We start from the raw sequence: 21,258 nt of genomic DNA, 5'->3' as shown, positions 1-21,258 counted from the left end.
ACGCTAAAAGCTTCACGTCAATCAATAACTGTTGTGTAGCTCTGGCTGTCAAGCAGGACAGGATTTGGTATTTTTATACATTTTATGTAGCCTATTCTCCTGCTCTCAAGGCTCAATGTCTCCTTTCATTGTAGAATCGTGCTAATATTGGGTTAAGCCAGTCACCTCCAAGAGGTAAGCATTGCATTATAGAGGCATCCCTGTTCCGATGCATCGTAAGATAATGTTTATTAGCGTTTTAGAATGGTAATTTTAGATCCATGATATTACAGTGTTCAGAAATTGTTGGATTTACGCACACTTGTGCGTAATATTTGTTATATCTGTCGTTGAGTCACACATATTGTTTTTGCTCTATAACTTGGCACAAGAGGAGTTATAGGTTGTTGGAAATATCTACCGAATTGCGGCATGTTCACATTTGTCAAGACTGTCATGTTGTTTCAGGACAGGCAAAGTCTTCTTTGGCGCATGTGCTTCCTCACACACCGTTGGCGTTGATGGACCTAAAGGCTTAAAGCAGAAGCAGAAGTTCACATACAATAGGCTACTCACCAGGGGGGCAGAAATTACATTAGGCAGTCCCTATGGTCACTGAATAAATTGACTGAAGTGAAGACCCTTGTGACAAGGTAGGCCTATACGTCTTACAACAGGTGAATTCTTCGTTTATTGTTTTAATTAACTGTGAACTGAAAACTGTTATATTACCAAGATTTGCTTGTGAGGAAGTGTGTGTGAGGGTGTGTGTGTGTGTGTGTGTGTGTGTGTGTGTGTGTGTGTGTGTGTGTGTGTGTGTGTGTGTGTGTGTGTGTGTGTGTGTGTGTGTGTGTGTGTGTGTGTGTGTGTGTGTGGAGCTGTGCGTGCCTACCCGCCTGTTGAGGGGGTGAGGGGGGATGTATGGGTTAATTAAAAAGTGACAATTAACTTAATCAGTGGCTGGTGTACAGTCTGTTAACTGTTCCTCAAATAATATTGTTTGAAAAATATTGTAGTCATTATTACCATCCCATATTAGACTAAACAAACACTGGAGATAATTCTGTTTTCCTGAAATAAATGTTTGACTAAGTTGATTGGAGAATTAATTTAGGCTAATACATGATGTGTTCTAATGGAACAGAAGAAACATTTTATAGTTTCCCAGCAAAGATGTTTAGATCAGTGTAGATTTATGTATGGCGATACAATTGAACCATAGACAACTCATCAACTTTAACCTTCTTTCCAATTGGCAGTTTTTTTTTAATTTCTTCTGGATACATTTTTGAAAGATCACAATGCAATATACTAACGTGTTCCACAGCTTGTTAAACATTTAGGGGTAATGACATAATGTAACAATGGCCTGCTTTGCTGTGAACCATCATCCCTTTAAAAGTTAAAGCAATTTTGCAGAGAAAGCTGAAAAGCTGTGCATTACAGTATTCAAAACGGCCAAATAATGTTCCATTATGGCACATGAATGCTGCCAGTCAGCCCAAGCGCAATTTGTTCAAAGGCTCTCTGCTTTAAAATCCCCACCTTTGGAGAGGTGGATATAGAACAATTTCACGGAGCCAAGAAAATTGCTTCATCTTTGCAATCATGGCAATTTGAGTGGAGTGCTATTAGCACTATTAAATGTCGATTCTGCATAAACAAATTTGATTGTAATGCCAAACTAGCACGAACAACGTGAGTATCTGTTAAGATGTGTGTGAGCACGTAGGGATACATTTCTCTTACTGTTATTGGACGTTTTGTGTCTACTTCTTCTCGTCTTTAATTCTTAATGTATGTCTGTAATGCAGTTTTGATATCCAAAACATAAAAATAAATAAGGCCATTATGTTGTCTGTTGTTTTGCTATTTCTAATTATGGTATTGATAGGCTATTGATATTATCTGGCTCCTATGGCCCAACATAAAGAAGAAGCATTTATCAACGATCGAAGATGTCCTCCATGCGTGTTTCCATTTGGTTAGACTTATTATTCCAAAATGATTAAATGTATTAGTAAATCTTTTTAGAAATATCAGATAGACTTGAAGGAAATAACGAACCTTTCAACGACGGAGGCTGATGAGCACTTACAATATGAGGATTATTTTACAAAATGACAGGTGTTAGTGCATGTTGGTAGGACTGTATAGTTGGGTCAAATGTTGGAGAATATACAGTTGTTCCAATAGTTGCATGCAGTGTTGCCCATTATGTGTGCTCATATGAGTTACATTTTGATTTTATGATTTTTAAGTTTGGAATTTAATAAAGTATAGCCTACCATTGGCAACATCCCTATACGGCCGTGAATGTTTTAAACAGTGTCATTCAAGAGAATTTTTTGTTGAATCTTGCATCTAGGACTCCATCCGCGACCACTTTTCTGAGGCAATTAGGAGCCTATTACAAGTCATTAGATTGATCAATGTACCTTAAACAATGAGAATGATTTATTTGGTAGAACAAAACGCTCTGCATCTATTGTGGTGAGGCTAAGTGACGGTGCATCCATCAAGGCGTTAAACAACAAAAGATAAATGATTAATTCAAACCCATTCATTTAAATTCCTGTTACAAAGGGGCTCTGACTTGCTTAAAATCTAGATTATTAGAGCCTCGTTTTCTGCATGTTAAACGACACAGGGTGCTGGATTAGGGCAAGATTTCTGGTTGGTTCTTGCATTGATTCATTTGTCTTGGCCTTGAGGGAAGTTTATTTGTGCACAATTAACTAATCGGTGTAATCTCTTATGCACGGGGATGGTAGATCTCCACAGGCCTACACCTGTTTCTGTCCAAAGGGGGAAGCAATTTAGGGGCAAGGATGTCATCCATTCTAAGGAGTTTTATGTCTATAATTGTCTGGAAAAAGCTTGACATGTGAAAGCTTACATGGGAAAACAAATCCTTGGTCTAAAGGGAATATTCAGAAACATTCATTGATGCACAAGCAGATTATTAGTACTCATTTATGGTGGTAGATATTTCATTTTTTTAAGAAAAAAACAAAAAAACGTTGTAATAAAAACATCATTATTTTTCTTTCAAGCAAGTTTAAACGGGTTGTTTTTGTCCTCCAGATATCCTTTTATCATCCAGATCAGATCAAGATGTTTCTTTTATATGGCTTGTAGATTAACACGTCGGATCATCGAAGTATTTGCATAATGCAATGTTGGTTAAGCTGTTTTTCATGAATTTCGAATGTACGGCATTCAAACCTTTTTTCTCATGCGTGCCTGCACTGCTCTCGCACGGTAATTATTGTTGGACGCCTTTCACATTTTGCAGCTAATGTTTGTAATGTTAAGGTTGTCAAGTCACTATTCAACAAAATGTAGAGTAAGACCGGCATCCAATATGGAGTATAGAAGTGCTTTAGCGAGGAGTAGACCCTGGAAGATTCACCTTGTTAAAGGGGCCGTACGTGATCCAACCAGCTACTAGTTGCACTGATTTAACCCGTCCTGATACACCTGCCTACCCAGGACAATTCACTGTCCATCTTAAAGCAATATCATTTTGGTTAAAGGCCTGGCATGTTGGTAAAATGAGTGTAGATGAAGTCAATTGTCTTATCCCTTTTCCAATTCAATTGCCAATATATACATATTCATGTGCCAATATATACATAGGTCTACATATTGTCTATGGCAATTTAGCTTTCCTCCGCTCATAAGTACAGTCATATTATTAACAAATGTTTGCTAAATGTAGAAACATGGGTCAGCTAGCCAGCTAACAGTGTCATCTTTCATTTCCAGCAGATGCATGTCCTATTTTGAGAGTGGGGGAGAGCCAGTGATAGTGTGGGCCAACTGGACACATTGGAGGAGTTAGCTAGCAATAGCCAGTTATTAGCTTCTTAGATTTCCTGCAATATATGTTTTTTTCACAGGAAGTTGTGAGAGGTTTAGTCTGCAGTGCAAACTAAAGAAAGGGAAATGGCTCCTAAGAAGGTGTGTTTTGTGTGGTCTGCTGTACCTCTAGCCGAAGAAGAATGTGTAGGTTACATAATGCCAAATTCCTGCTCACTAAGGATATTGTCACATTGTCTTGTTTAGGCAAAGGGAGATGATGGACTAATACTACCACCACTGATTGGACGGTTTGGGACCTCATTGAAAATAGGAATCGTCGGACTGCCTAATATAGGGTATGTTCACAGTCTTTAAATGTAGACTGTAAATATGTATTTTGTGCTTTGTCTTTGGTTTTATGACCATCATGTGCCAGTGTAAATGTGTTGTCTATTTATTGCAAGTGACTCTTTATGTTACTTATACCTCTATGCCTAACAGGACAATAAGGGCGCTTTATTAAGCTTATCTACTGGAATAAATATGTCAGGGTATAAGGGCTCCAGCATTTGTTTGTACAAAATATGTGAATTTACAGATCATTTATGTTAACTGTGAGATTTGCCAGCCATTCACCGATGTCCACAACTGAGATTTCACACCTCAAGTGTATCTGATATGCCAGCACGTAGCAGTGACCACATGATCTGTCCAGGCTTTCAAAGGTACACATGAAGTTATATATATATATATATATATATATATATATATATATATATATATATATATATATATATGCCATTTAGCTGACGCTTTTATCCAAAGCGACTTACATTGCAATGAGTGCATACATTTCACTATACTGTATATGGTCCCAGCGGGAAGTTACAGTAAAGGTCACAAATCCAGTGCCATGAATTTGTATGTGCCAAATTATATTCAAACATTAGAAATCGATTGACGAGTGGGTATTACAAGATTCTACCCAGATAAAGACATACAACAATGGATACCTGGAGGACAATCCCAAGTCCTACCAAGCAACCACAGCTTTCACACTATGCAAGTCTCTTTACTGTAATTTACTCTATACAGGGATGGGGATGGCACCATGAGTGCTGTGAACTCAAACTGGTCACTGGAGATAATTGCCTGTATGAAACAGCACCAGGCCTGGGGATTCACTAAGACCACCTGCCCTCAATTGCCCTCAACTGAGGTTAATCTGGCCTCAAGAGTGGAGCAAACCTCATGCTCTGTGATGGGTTGAAAATGTGGGAGGGATGATCATTAGATTGGATCTCTCAAGCAACATGTTTTTGACTTATACAGAATACAGAATAACAGTACCCTATTCTTAAACATCACTGTCAAGTCATGAAATTATTCCTTCAACTATATACCATCCCCCAGTGTGGGAACAAGGAAAAGCGCTGCACAAATACAGTGTCTTCGGAAAGTATTCTGACCCCTTCACTTTTTCCACATTTTGTTGTGTTATAGACTCAATTTAAAATGGATTAAATGAAAAGAATTTGCCATCAATCCACACACAATACCCCAGAATGACAAAGCGAAAACACGTTTTTTGTAAATTTATTAAAATTGAAATACAGAAATACCTCATGCACATAAGTATTCAGACCCTTTGCTATGACACTCTTACAATTAGCTAAAATAAAATAAAAAGTCATCGACAAATCACTCAATAAGTTGAATTGAGCCCATCTTAATGCAAGGATAATAGTTATATATAATAGTAAATAATTTTGGAATTAATATCTTTGTTTTTATAGGGTCTTTGATTTGCATAGGAATCAATTACACACTGTGTAGATTAGGATGTCACCACCAACTCTAATTTCATAACTTTGTCTTGATCCTGACATATCCATAACTTGATGCAGCCACCACTATTCTTCACTCGAGAGATGGTAAAACCAAATAAACACAGTTCCAGCTCCTTTCTTTGCTGTAACACTTGAATTCATTGTTCCAACCACAATTATGGATATGAGATAGATTATTTTCCATTAAGGAATTGTTTTTGGCCACTCGGTTATAGACCAATTTTGTAGGGTGACTGAGATGATGTTATCCCATCAACTGTGCTTTTTCCTCTCCACCATTCAACTTTGTAGATTTTTGTAAGTCTCCCCAGGCCTCAGGGTCGCATTCCTGAGCAGTTTTGTTCCTCTCCATTTGCTCAGTTTGTAATGACAGCCTGATCCACACAGTGTGTAATTGATTCCTATGCAAATCAGAGACCCTATAAAAACAAAGATATTAATTCCAAAATTACATTAACTATTATCCTTGCATTACGATGGACTCAATTCAACTTATTGAGTGATTTGTTGATGAGATTTTTGCATTTTAGCTAATTTTAAGAGTGTCATAGGAAAGGGTCTGATACTTATGTACATGAGGTATTTCTGTATTTCAATTTGAATAAATTTACTGACATTTCTAAAAACCTGTTTTTGCTTTGTCATTCTGGGGTGTTGTGTGTGGATTGATGTGTGGAAAATTATTTTAATTGAATCCATTTTAAATTGAATCTATGACACAAAAAAATTGGAAAAAGTGAAGGGGTCTGAATACTTTTTGAAGGCCCTGTATATCAAATGCAGATTGGATATTTCTGAGGGTGACCTAAAAAAATCCTTGAAAGATATGATAACCATAGGAACAATCCTGAGGAATCCATGCTGCATGCATCCCAGCAATCTTAGGCAATTTCAATCCAGTACGTCTTTGAATCTAAAACCAACCAATCATTTAAATCTGGAACACCAGGTGAGGGGATGAAGATAAAAAGTCCCGGATTATAACTGCCATGCCATTATTACACTTGCATTCATTCGGTAGTGAGTGCAACCTGGAGGACCCTCAACGTGCTTGTGTGCTGGAAAATAAATCTCTCTATGAGCACAACATGGGGCTACATTTGGTTGATCCTGTCCAACAGCTCAGATCTGTCAGAAATGTAATTTTCCCCCAGACTCCAAACACAATTGATCTATTATGGGATTATTTGACCTTGTAATTGGGCTTAGTGTTTTACAATCAGGGCATTTTTTATTTGAAAGATCAAATGTTCAATGTATTAGATTGACCTCTTTCTACTACAGTGTAGAGGAAATAGAGGAAATGGCTGTTCCTCTTTCCTTTCTTGAAGGCTCCCCTGAGGTCTTTGAATAAACCAACATCATACTCTCCGACCATCAGGATATACCAACAGTCTCGAAGATGTATTGACCTCTCTGCTGTTTTTATTTCCAGGAAGTCAACCTTTTTCAACGTGCTGACAAAGAGTCAAGCTGCAGCTGAAAATTTCCCCTTCTGCACCATTGACCCAAATGAAAGCAGAGTGCCCATTCCCGATGAACGCTATGATTTCCTCTGCCAATTCCACAAGCCTGCCAGGTATAGGACCGTCTCACAGTTCACATATTATTCACACTTCAGACTTGTGCTCTCTGAAAAATACTGTATGTGTACAGCAGATACTACAGTTGATAGCAGATGTGGCCTAGACTGTAGCAACTTGAGAACATTAAGCAATGCTACTGGTGTTGAGTTGTCAATCCTTTATACTGAATTTGTTCTCTGCACTTCTCCATGTTATTTAGTGTTATAGGTTAAGTAAGAGGACATGTAGCAACTAAGTTTCAATACCTGTATATCATATATCGTTGTGAAAGAGGTTAGAGCAGTCTATTGGTTCCACTTAGGTTTAGTGTTAGAAGGTGATAAATCACTTGAATGAATCAACGTCTCTCTTGCACCCTACAGGGCCATTGCAGTAGCAAGTCAGTATGTGGAAATGATTCATCATTATGACTCTGCTCTGACTTTGCTATGAGCAATATGAAATGCACAGGCACAACTTTAGTCACTGTAACCGTCTCTCTTTTGGTCTGTTCAAATGACACACATATTTCAATCTGACAGTTCCCTAGGCCCTTATGATGAAATCGAGGTATGGCACATAGTTGGCTTTCTGCCTTTTGGTTGTATTGGACATACAGTATTTCCTTTATTTCCACTGCCTGTTCTGCAGCAAAGTGCCGGCTTTCCTGAATGTGGTGGACATAGCAGGACTGGTGAAAGGTGCTCATGCTGGCCAAGGCCTAGGAAACGCCTTCCTGTCCCACATCAGCGCTTGTGATGGCATCTTCCATATGACACGTGAGTCACAGCTGTCAGGCTACCTAATGCTAGCTACCCCCCCCCCCCCCCCCCCCGACAACCCTGATGGAAATATCAGTGTAACAGTAGCACTGTATAAGAAACAGGATTTTCACTTAGCTCTAAAATAGTCGTATATATGCCTATATTTACTGCCCAGCATCACTGGAGAATTACCCCATAGCCCCTGTGCTATCTTGTTGAAAGCAGATGGGTTGCGCTATAGCTTCTCTTCTGAGGCCGGTGGTTTCTGTGGGGTTCCAAGATAAACATAATAGTCAGGAATAGTGCAGGTGAAGCCAGACCCAAAACACACATTCCTATTGGGAGTCACCCTGAATTGGAATCAGAGAAATGGGGAGTGAAAGAGCCTGTGTCTGGTGTGGTAAACAGCACAGTGCTTACAATCGCTAGCATATTCTGAGGTTGGGAAATAAGACTACTAGTCTCAGAGGGAAACCTCCAACGGCTTCCTGTAACCACAGCTTATTGTAACTTGATCCCAAAATGCCACAGTTGATTAAGGTTGGGTACAACAAGGTAGGTAGACCATTGCGAAAATCTAGTATAAATTGAAATTTATTTTTTTTGCTATGTTTAATCTGAAATAACCTATAGTCTGTATCCTTTTAGATTAACTTCCATTAGACTAACTCTATCTAAAACATGTCTTGAGTTTTAGTCGATCTATTTTGTGCAGACCAATGACTTTTTATGTTATTGTACGGTAAAGGGTGATATGACATTTATAGAACACAGGTACGATTGTGCGTTCTTTCTTTTGCCTACTAACTGCCTTTTTGTTCTCTGTCAATACACAGATGTGAGTGCATCAGCAAAACAGCCCCCACAGAATACTTCTCACTTGTCTAGTTCACTATGGCAGCATAGAAATTACTTGTAGTTCTCTCTCCGCCTGAAGTTCTTTTGTGCCTCCGACATCGTCTTTGTCTTACACAATTAAAGTGTTACACGCTAGAATAATTTAAATTGCTGCTACTAAAATGGAGATGGAGGCTCTTTTAAAAATAGGAGAATTTGTTTACTGATTGTATGCGGCTATTGACTTTCCCATTATGTGAAAAGAGCTCTGATTAGTGAGTCGGCTGTGGCAGGCAAAGAGCGGCCAAATGGACAGGGTTACAATACAGGCCATTTTCTCATATTGTTCCCAAGTCCTCTCTGCAAGGGATTACTTGGTGGACAGTATAAGTGTGTCATTTCAGTTCTGAGACCATTTTCCAATAGCCTTTCAACAGACTTCTAGTGACAGACTGCATCTCTGGACTGATGAAAATCTGACATGGGTGTAGTTGGTCAGATTTTCATGTCAAATGCGAGCCACATGGTCACAGAAGAGGTATCATGCTAACATTTGTCTTCTAAATATGGCTTATTTTCTCCCAGATCTTCCTATGGGAGAGAAGAGATGATTTGATCCTTTTTAGAAATATTCATAAACATTAAAGCTCTCTGTCCCAACCATTTAAACAATCATACACTGCAGCATCAAGTGGAGGATGTTGTAGAGTGTATACAGAATGATTTCCATGAAATGGGGTGTTTCCTTGGACAATTGGTCTAAGAGGAGGTGGCCTGCTTTTCTTTATGCAATGGAGGACCACCCACTGTAACGATGATATGACAATGATTTACTGAGGAGCACAAAGTCATGCAAGGTGATTTGCCTACAGAGAGGATCAGTAGGCTACAGTAGCCTCTAGGAATAACAGGCCATGTTAACATTGGTCTTGTTCATTCCTTCCAGGCTGTAGGCCAATAGAATATCCTCTATTTTACAGGAAACTATTTGTAAAATGTGTCCACTTTGTCAAAAGTGTCACCATCAGGTATTTCAAAAGGCAATTCTATGTCGACAGCGGGCCATTCTTATGTATGTCGACCTGAATGGCTCTTACCATTTAGTGATGTTACCCAATACTTTCTGCTGCAAGATATGCGTGTCTTCACAGATATACAGTGCTTCTGTACGGTACATCCTGTGCTTTTCTGTTATTGATAGAAAGTATGAGCCCAATCCTCAACCAAAACCAGCTCTTTTGTTTCTGCCTGAAGAATACAGGCTGTATAAATAGGGATGAGATGATGGGATGCTTTCACGGTGACTGTACAACTATCTGTTTTGAAATACCATTGTTTTCTTTCTGCAGATTCCTCTGAGAATATGCGGTATGCGCTCCACAAGTTAACCATTAAACATTTCTGGTTTTGTTTTGTAATTATAGAAATGTTTTATCTGGTGTCAGGCAGTACAGGCAGCAATACTCAAGGCACTCCTTTTATATTGCTTGATTATATGGTTGGGGTGAGCACACTTTTTCTTGTCTGGAGCGGTATGTTTGTGTCTGAAAATTAGAAACAGCTTTCTGAAAACATATTACAAAAGGCTGCTCAATGGCAGAACTGTCACTGTCAGTGGTGTGCTTGTTAGTGCATGCGCCCGTGCCAAACTGACTAGAGGACTGGTTGACCTGTTCCTGATGAAATGAAGTGGAGGAGGTTTGTGAAACATGGGAAACCCCTGACATCAGCCAGAAAAACAGAACAATACTGTAGTTTTATTCCCAATTACCTTAATATGGAAACCCTTTGCAAATGTAAGTGTTTTGTTTTCCTTTGAGACTAAACAAACAGTTTACACATCAGTTTACAAGTCTTTTTAAAATGTGGCAGATTTATACATTTTCAATAGGAACCACTTGTCAAGAGTGGTTGAGTTCTTATTTAGATTTTTAGTCCTTTGTTTATCTGTGCAGTAGGAGGAGGATGACAGATACGTTCTTGACGGTTTTGACCACTTCCTGTTTTCATCTTAAGCCCTGCAAACCCCTGATCAACAGATGTCATACAGTATGTAATTAGCACAACTGCAACTGATGTTATTCCCTGGAAAACGATAATAACATTACCAGCCGAACAGATGCAAGTTTCTATTGGCATCCAGGTTGATTGGAACATTGGAACATTGCCTTTTCTGTTATTAAGAAGATTCCAGATTTTTTTTTTCTTTCATAGTAAAACAGCATTGTACTTTGAAATGTCTCCTTGTATCATTAAATAGTTGGCATATTGATGAAGTGCATGATTATGATCTAAACAGTGCATCTTCAGTACTCAAATACCTCCGTCCTCAACTGTAGACTTATTGAAGCCAGGCCGTGGTCATACTGGATTTTCTGCCTGCCGTTGGAACTTTGAAGTCAGTCAGACCTAGTTGCTCAATTCTCCCAGTAGTGTGCATGTTATGAATATTTTTCAAACCCTAATGGCTTTGAAAAGCCTGTGTAAACAGTGGATTTGCTTTCAACGAATCCTTCCAAAAACTATTAAGGGGCATTATTGCATCCTGAAAACTGATTCTGCTGAATCTTTGGTGTTCCTATAGACCTCATAAGGGAATGGTTTCCAGGGTAAATGCTCCCAGTGGTTCTGCAGTGACTGGAACCGTATTGGATCCTCTGCCCGAGACGAGATACAGACGGACACGTTACTGTTCATTCCACACACACAACCCTGCTTGCATGCGTGGCCTAATATGATTCCCAGTGTTTTGATTTCCAGCAATTAGATATACAGTATTGAAGAAACTGGATGCTCATGCAGACAATCTCCAGTCATTCCAGAGTCAGAAATCATCTCCATTGTATGAATACCGTGGTCTGTGGGTCCGTCTCATCCATGTGTTTCTCTTGCTCAATGTGACTGGCCAAGGCACTGTGGTACAGCACATTTATCCACAAGGACTGGAAGTGGTCAACCAATTGGAAAGCAGCTGTTTTTCTTGGCTCACACTCTGTTCCCACCCTGATTTCAAAGCCTTGAACACCTGCATACTACTACTATGTAAAGCCAGATTCCCTTAGGTTTAATACTAACACCACTAACCACGTATGGATGGGAAGTGTTGAGAAAGTGCCAAGCGTCAACTAGATTTTTTACCGTATTTTACAGATTGCATAGAATTTCTGCCAAATGATAGCGAAGGGAGAGAGTTATGGGTATGCATGCCTTTATGTGTGGAAGCAACTTCTGATGAGGAGTCTGTTAAAGTGAGATCATGAGACTTGGTGGATACCAGTAGTAGACAGGTACTGTATCTCTCGTGCTGGGTGGCAACAACATTATTTTATTTTTGGGGGGTTTTATATGATGCCCAACTTCTCCTAGTATGTTTGATCAAGTGATCTGATTCAAGTGATCTCTGTAGCATGAAAGGCAGCAATTCTGTATGGATTTCTCTGACGAGCTGTCACTAAGTTGTTGTCATTTCCTACAGGTTAAAAATGGAGCCATATTGTAGGCACTGTTTTAAGATATTATGAGGTATAGAGGTGTCAAGCGTTAGTCCTCTAGCTACTGTATGGGCACAGATATTTGTCTCAGTAAGTGGGTCAATCCTGGCTGTCAAAGTGAGTCATCCACTAGGTCAGTCTGTAAAATACTGTTTAGGATTGGAAGGAAACTCCTGTGATGAAAGCATCATGAATTGGCGACATCATGGGACAAGGAGGTTGCTCCACGAGGAGCCTCTGTAAACTCAGTGAATTTGTTCCTCAGCCCCATAGTAACACAGCGTTCACAAGAATTGACTGTGTAGTGGGGTAGACCACAACATGTAGCCGACAAGTGGTTTTGTTTTTGTCTGTATTTATGTTGCTGAAGAGGTACTGTACTGGACTTATGCTTTGTATATACTATGGCCATTTGTCACTGCTGTCTCTGACTGACTTTTTGTGGAACAGATTGAATATGGGGTTTGATTTGAACTCTCTGATGATGACAACATATTATAAACCAGGTGGAGGTCTCTACCTTTTTATTCAAGAATTGTTATTGAAAATAATTGAACATTGTCATTTCATTCAGGGATGAATCCTAAGTATTTGGCATCGCATTTCAAGCGATTTCCAAGTATTTAAAAAAAAAATAGGAACTGGAGTGGAATTTAGTTGTTATTTTTTCTACAGATATCAAATTATTACAACCTTTCCAGAATTGCATTAAATCAAGAGAGCAAAGAATTGATTGGATAAGTTACCTCCTATTTATGTAAGAGCACAATCATTACCGTCAGAAAAGCAGCCAGTGTGTAGTGTGTGTGTGTGCCTCTCTATTTAAACGGTGATGTGATTTCCTTGAGACACAGAGCAATTGCACAACATGTTTTGCTCTATTTGCTGGTGGAAACCAGTATCCTCCTCTTGTGTGTTTGTGGGCTGTGTTGAGACACTGCCACCCCATTTAAATGAGCATTTTGATTCTGCCAGAATGAAGAGTTTTTGTCAGCCTCCACTCATCGTGGGTGATTAGACTAAAATGTCTACCCATCTTGACTGGAGATCACCGCAGCTCCAGATAACATGCTTGGTGATTGAAGGTCGAAATATTTTGAATTCTAATGGGGCTGTCTGATGAATTGCCTGAAATAGACTGTAGAATCTTTCTGCTTCCTCCTCCTGCCCCCCTTGCCTGTCTGCTGTGAAAAGAACCATTGGGAATGGCTGGGCCCGATGATCATAGAATTATTGGATGGTGATTCTAAACCCCTCAAAGAGGAGTTGCTATGGAGATATCGTTCCAAACTGTGAAATGATTCACCTTTGAAAGGCTGGAGGGTCTGAAAGCCGAACACATCATTGTTCAGGTGGCGGTTGGTTAGGAAATTGCTGGTGCCTGTGCAATCAGCACCGCTATGGTAGTTAAGGATCTAAAAAGGTTTGTTCTCTGAATGATGTGGGACAACAGTGATGTGCATATGATGGTTCCTTTCAATCAATGCGCTCTCAGACCACCGGCTTGAAAAAAAAACGACAGAGGAGACTTAAATGAAAAAGGAATGAACACCATTATTGTCTATCAGAGTTAATGAAAACGATAGCCTCCCTAGTACATTCATTCTTCAGCTGCATAAATATCAAACTAGTCTGAAAGGTTATCTTCTCAGTCAGATGTCGGCTCTTTAGTTTTTTACCCATTTTCTGTGACAGCAAAATATTGCTGAAAGATACACATTTGATACCTCCCTTTGGTGGGAAGCCCTGCAATTGATAGTAGATTACATTGGAATGGGAGACACCTTGTGAGGTACTGATATTCATAACATGAAGCGCACTGTCATTTCTCAACAATCAATTTTCAAATATGGTAGCTCGTAGAAAATATGAGTATATACTGAAATATACAACCTGCCATTTCTAATGTTATTAAATTGCTTTTTAGATGCAGTTGTATTTCCCATATGTGCAAAGAAACTGAATAACCTAAAAAGAGTCCTACATGAAAGTCTGCTATCATATTCATTTGTCCATATACAATATCTTCAGAATAAACATAAATAATCGTGTCTGCATTGCCAGTGTTTTTATGCTGGGAAGCCATAATGTGCTTTTCCTGACAGACTCATAAAGTAGCTTTTACTGCTCTGAATACCAGGAGAATTGCGGTACTAGGTTTGCATAGAAGATCTTAAAAGCGGGGCCAGGAATGCAAGCGCTTTAGATGTGCTCTTCCCCCTCTTGCATGTGAAAACATGCACAGGAAGTTAGTAGCCTGTGAGTACTGTAATTTGACTGAATTATGTTGACCACATATCCTCCCAGGTAGCGACATCAGAGAGAGGCAGAGTGATCGGTATTGATCTGGAGACATCTCTGCTGTCTCCTTTGTCTTTGTACCTGACAGAAAAGTAATGACATCAGCCGACTCACACCAGCACCATGTTTTCAAGTGTTAAACCTCTACAAAACGTACATATATAGCCTCTTGAAACAGCTGTCAGCCTGTTTCATTGAAAGCTCCAATCCTTGCTATCGTACATGCCAGCCAAGGAGAAACAAGCTGTAGAACAATGAGCTCACTATCAAGTGACAAGTGATTTGAATCAGAGACTTAAACAATTATTTATAATTGATATAGATAGTGAATTAGATAATTTTCACTACTGCAATAATATTTGTCATTGTGGATAATGTAAAAGACAATGTACAGAACATTTTGAACAAAAGAGAAACTCCTTTAGAGCGCTCCTTTACCCACGTTGCACTAAGGAGCGGTATAGGAGATCATTTCAGTCTGCCGCAATAAGACTGTACAACTCCTCCTTCGGCTGACTCGATCGGGGTGATCAGAGTCAGGCTGGGGGATGTTAAATCATAACTGGACTGTTCTTACTGTATATAATATTATTTTGTTGTTTGGTTGTTTGTGATGTGAGCTGCTGTAACGCCTTAATTTCTCCTCGGGGATCAATAAAGTACCTATCTATCTATCTATCTATCTATCTATCTATCTATCTATCTCTCTATCTAAGAGGGAAAGAGATACAAATAGAGATAGGGAAACAGAGCCTAAAGTCCCTAGCTCCCACTGGTTCTCTCTCTCTCTCTCTCTCTCTCTCTCTCTCTTTCTCTCTGTTGCTCCATCTTGTCCTCATGGCTATACTGAGCTGAGGCATGGCTTCCCCAGACTCACCAGGCTGGCCTCTGGTTAGGCCATTGTCCAGCCACTCATCCCTTTCAAGATAAAAGTCTTTGTTCTGTCAATAAAGGCACACCTGCTAATGGTCTCTTCAAAACATACAGTATTTGAAATGAAGTAGTAAAATGTTAATTGCGAGATAGACTTGACTCCTGAAACCAGGCTTTTTTTCCCCACTTCTCTTCTTTTTTTTTTACAATCTTGCTTGTGGCTTTGTGTGGCGCCGCAGCTTCATAAGAGCTGTCTTCACAGAGGCCTACCCAGACCCCATCGTTAAAGAGCCTAATTGTGAAGATTTCCCTTCTTTCTTTTTTTTTCTTTCTCTCCTCATGCATAGATAGTAGCCCCAGCTATACGGCCTGAATGGGAACGGTGTGATGTAAATGTGAAATTAGGCGAAATTAATTTAAGCAAATTACTCTGGAATATAGTGCTCAGAGAAGACAGTTGGTAGATTGCTGATGATCGGCTTATAAGGGTACCCTTTATAAGGGGTTTGTAAAGGCTTTATAAAGGGTTTATAACTAGTTTATAGACTGTTCATTGTTAGCCTGTAGTTAGTTTATATACATCAGTCATAAACATTTTATACCTACTCTCATCCAGCAAATCCAGTGCATGGTACACCAGAGCACTTAGCACATAAACACGATTACTTATTATCTTTTCACATCTTTACTTTAACAGTCTATAAACTACATATATAAACCCTTTACATACCCTTCATGAACTGTCTCAAAAGGTACCTTAATGTTGCATACTGATATTAGAAATGCAGTTAATGATGACACATAATCCAAACATTTATTTGATGTATACGAAATCAGTATACATTCTTGCTCCTATAGGCCTATACATTCTTAATCACAAATGATTCACATTGCAATATTTTCACTTTAAGTTCACAGAGGAACCATGAACACAATAGCAAATTTTCATTCCAATCAGTGTAGAACTGGGAGCTGGTAAATTGGAGCAGCAAAACAATAATTCCACTGATTAGACCCTTTCTGTGTGGTGTAAGTGAACTGTTTATACTGTGGAGTACCTCTGCAAGAGGAGAGGAACCAAAACAGCCTGATTAGGCAAAGAGTAATTGGATAAGTTCATTTTACCATGAGGACGCTGTGCATGATGACAGCTTGCACCAAAGTGTAGAGCTTCTGTTGACTTGAATGGGTATTATGCCAGCAGCGGAAAGTTTTTACATTTATCTTGTATCGTGATCTCATCATGTCATCATAGTTCAATGTGATTGACTTGTTTCCACACTCACATATTGCTTATTCAGTATGATTCTATATTGTGATATCACCTCAGAATCCAGTATAGCAAGCACCTGAGGAATTTAATTTGCTTTGATTCTTTGTCTTGTATATGTAAATAAAAAGCTAGTTTTCCCCTCTATATATCTGTAAGCAGGACATCCAGTGATAAGCAGGGATTTTAGGCAGGTTGTTGGCCAGGGATTTGACATTCCCTGCACTGTATGGAGTCTCGCTCCCATAACCTTGCAGGCAGGAGTGTCCCACCCCAGGGGTAATGGTGGGGAGTGGGGGTACGGGTAGGGGACACGGTCAAATGGGGCACAGCCTGGATATAAAGAAAGCTTTGAGTGGTTGGGCTCTCTGTCAAGTCTACCCAAAAGTTCCCACATTTCTCCACTCTCAGTATGTATAAAAATCTGGGAGAGGAGAAACTCCACAAAAACTGCAGAGGTGTCTTATAGTACCCTCTACAACATACACGTCAATGAATCATCTATATTTTCAACATGAATCATTGTTGAAACCTGTTCAGAATCAGAGGAATGACAGCCATGATAAGTGGCATGAATCAGTCAAATGACGTTTTCTCACAGGGCCTCAACTGTCAACAAGCGTCTCACCACTTAAGCTACAGGAGTGCTCCAACACGCAGCTGCAGAACATAGTGTCCAACATCCATCAACACGACAACGTTTAAACCTCAGCGTCACTACCCTCACATCCACTACACACACAACTGGATGACATAGCGTTCAAATTATGTCAATATCAGTATCCAATGTATTTAGTTGAATGGTGTTCTACCTGTGTCTGAACAAATAACAATAAAAGTAAGTTTCTCATGAAAGACCATATAGCCTGTCAGAGAGATCCTTAAATGAATCTTGTCAGCTGCCAGTTGGCTGAATGATAGCGATCACTGTACTGACACTTGTTAATGGCGTTGTGGAGAGTGGGCCAGTGTGATGGCCATCACTGGTGTTAAAGGATGTCAGTCCCATGTGACAGATGCCATGCCCTCTCTCCCTACCCCCTGCACCATGGCCAGAGGTAGAACTCTGAGCCCTTTCAGAATCAGAGGGACATGAGCTGATGGCTAAATGCTTGTGTTAAGTGCTTCATTATCTAATCACCAGCAGGACCATAGCAACGAAGCCATTTATTAGGAGAGGGAGGGCCCTGGGTTTTTACATACTCATATTTACAGTAATGTTTTCGTGAAGTTATGAATACATACATATATTTCCGCTGCATGTCATTTAAATGTGTATGTAGGGTTTATACATCACAATTTTAGAAGGCTCAGTCAGAAGGAAATTAAGTAGTACACATTATAAAGATTTACAGTCTGGCACAGAGACAGAAGATTGTTATGTTCAGCTGCACAATAAACACAAAAATGCCTTTGGCTACTCTCACATATTTTGGTACTAAGATTGGCAAATAACTCAAGTTTTCCATTTAAGGAAGTGAATGGCCACAATTGTTGGAGGAATTTACCATGACACTGCACATTTACAATTTATGGTAGGGCTTGCAATAGTATGTTTGCTTGCTTATGTATTGTGAGTAGAATAGGCAAATGCATTCTGAGTGTGTTACTATATATAGTAAGACTTTCTTATATCTCACACTGTGGGTTTTCATGTGGATGCATATTTCATGTGGATGCATTTATTTTTCCAATTTTCTCTTCAGAAAGTAATCATTGTTGTGTATCTCAATAATCATAGTTCAACATGTGACCTAAGAAAGTCGATTCCATTGATCCTGATACTACAGCAGGTGTTTTTGTGTATATATATATGTGTGTGTGTGTGTGTGTGTGTGTGTGTGTGTGTGCAAGTGCACACTAGAAAACACATCACAATACCTATAGGTATCATCTGGTGTTGTGTGTGATGTGTCTTGCTGCTGTAGGCGCATTTGAGGATGAGGACATCGTCCACGTAGAGGGGAATGTGGACCCTGTGAGGGACATGGAGATCATCCATGAGGAGCTGAGGCTGAAGGACGAGGAGATGATCGACCCCATTATTGACAAACTGGAGAAGGTGGCCGTAAGGGGCAGTGACAAGAAACTAAAACCTGAATACGTGAGTCAATGTCCCAGCATGCCCACTGCACCCACTCACAGCACGCCACAAGAAATAACCCTCCCACACAAATCATACCGCCAATGGAAAAAAATGTATTTTTTTTTTCTTGTTTTCTCTCTCCCCCCCTCGTAAGTCTCCCTCCTCCCGTTGCCCCATTTTTTCCTCTTTTCAGAGATTGAAAGTGATCGGGGGTCAGAGGTTTTCTGCTGTAGAAATCATTAATAGAGAGTTACTTATTCAGTGGCTAACCCCGGGTCACGGTGCTGGGCTAATGAAAGTGTTTCCACAAGCCTCTTTTCATCTGAAGTAATTCTCAAATCACAGCACAGCTCCCGCTCGCGCGTGCACCCACGGCGGCTCGGGAAATTGGGTAAGGCCATACAATGGGTGACCCACAAGCCTACATCCAGATATGAATACAATAAATGTTTGGAATGTGCTTTGACAGAACATATCTGGGTGCTCCACTCTGAGACAGAGAATAGATAGTAAGATTAGAGAATATCCAAACATATCAGGTCAAAATATGTGCAGATACAAAACGAACATAATCACATTGTTAAGGTAGTGAAGCTGGGCAGCATTTTGCTGCTGTGACTTCACTTTGGTTTTGATTGTGTCTATGCTCTGTCCACTCCAACACTAGAAGAGCAAGCTGCAGCCAGGCAGCGATGTTGACTGTGATATGATGCACTATCAGTGCTCAGGTTAGAGTGAGTGTGACCCCGATGCAGAATGAGGCAGTCAGCAAGGTAATCTGGTCTTTCAGAGGGAGCCGCATGCCCAATTTCAGGCCCTGGCACAGGAAGGCTCTGACCGCTCATTACACTAACGAGAGGGGCCATTTCACCTGCTGCAGAGGCCCCGTCCCCCCGTCGGTCCCCCGTCCCCTCGTCCCTGGCCGGTTGCTCCCCCTCAGAGTAATCCCCCTCAGCAGCCATTCAGGCCAGGCAGGTGGCCGCTGACGCATATAATTGCTGACAATTTTAGGCAATGAATAAAAATGATCTACATTACTTGTCAAAGGTTGTGTACGCCTTGCCAAGCGAAATCTATAGAAGGCCCTTTTAGACATGAAAGAATGGTCCCTATCAAAGGCTGTACAGAGCTTTTAGAGGGGGTAGAATGAATGTCTTACAGGCTGAGGTTGGTATTTGACACATTCAGCTGAGTTAGATTTTTGGAGAGAGAGAAAAGGCTTGTTAGTGAGAGCATCATTCATTCTTGTGTTTATGTCCAGGTTTAGGTATGAGATCCCCTCCGCCACTGTATTTTTGTAATGAGTATTTTTGTTATGGTCTCTCCTGGGAAACAAATGGGCTAGCACTATCTTTTATAGTGCCCTATGTACCATAAAGTAACTAGATAAATACCATGTAACTGTTTGAACTTAAATGGTAATTACATCCTGAGATTTGGCACTTACTGAGTAATTAGCAAGAACTTAGAATTAAGCACTAATTTCCGTAGCTGCATTTTTCTTTTTACAGAGCTCCTCAATGCTTCCTCCCTTGAAAATACATCTGAATTTTTATTGAGTATAAGTTTAAATACTGATACATTTTTCCAACCTGTCATTGTGGCACATTCCAAGTATACAGTATGTCTATGTTTAAAATAAAATTATATTCAGCTTGCTGATTGTTGGTTCAACATCCTATCTGAAATCTGATTTACATTAACATCTAGGATATCTGGCAATATAATATGCTATTCAAACCCATATTTCTGTTATGATGATGTCATTAGAGCCTGACATATCAGATATATAGGAATATACAGATATATCGGAGCACCGATGTTATCGGCCGATATTGGCCTTTCGGCTTGAGTCAGACAGTAAGATATTATTTACCATTCATTTATTTCACCAGTTAACATGGCTAACTTATCAAACGTTCTAGCTAACTTTTGTCACAAGCAGCTTGGTTTGTAGTTCCAATCAGCCTATCAGCATGGACTACACAACGCAGCTTTGTTTCCTCTCGTGAAGAGAGCGGAATTTACCACTTTGATTAATTTGTCTTGGGCAGGGGAAGGGCTGGAATAAACCATTACTGGAAATTACAGTGCATTTTTGTATGTTTTTGTAAATTAAATACACCGTAACTGAGTAAGAAATAAAAATAAAAAAAATCAGTGGATGATCAAACTGTGTCACAACAAGTTAGATTGAACAGCAAATTCAGTCAGGACACTACACAGGTCTGTTTAACAAGTATAATGAAAATGGTAATGCATTAGGTTTGGTGTAATTGGATGGCTCCGCTCTGATATAGCTCCCCGCCTGAAATTAGACAACATAAAATACAAGATTATGAAGCAGGGAATCCATAACTTTTCAAACTCCCTGTTGGTAGGTAAACACAGAGCAAACCTGCAGGTGGAAGCTGGGGTGGCAGGTGACCAACAAA

At 39.8% G+C, this 21,258-nt stretch overlaps 1 protein-coding gene across 1 annotated transcript in view; it reads left to right on the top strand.

Moving 5' to 3' along the window:
- Positions 1-3,885: 3,885 nt before the first annotated feature.
- LOC310812935 (obg-like ATPase 1) overlaps positions 3,886-21,258 on the top strand; it is a 36,393-nt gene continuing 19,020 nt past the window's right edge. Inside the window, exons 1-5 of the mRNA XM_083681699.1 lie at positions 3,886-3,945; positions 4,051-4,142; positions 7,072-7,215; positions 7,853-7,980; positions 18,666-18,841. Coding sequence (XP_083537825.1) covers positions 3,931-3,945; positions 4,051-4,142; positions 7,072-7,215; positions 7,853-7,980; positions 18,666-18,841 — 555 coding nt within the window. The 5' untranslated portion in view covers positions 3,886-3,930. The remainder of the gene's footprint in view (positions 3,946-4,050; positions 4,143-7,071; positions 7,216-7,852; positions 7,981-18,665; positions 18,842-21,258) is intronic.

The sequence above is a fragment of the Argentina silus genome (assembly GCF_951799395.1).
Source record: "Argentina silus genome assembly, chromosome: 12".
Taxonomy (NCBI): Eukaryota; Metazoa; Chordata; class Actinopteri; order Argentiniformes; family Argentinidae; genus Argentina; species Argentina silus.
This window is presented reverse-complemented; position numbering and strand designations above follow the sequence as displayed.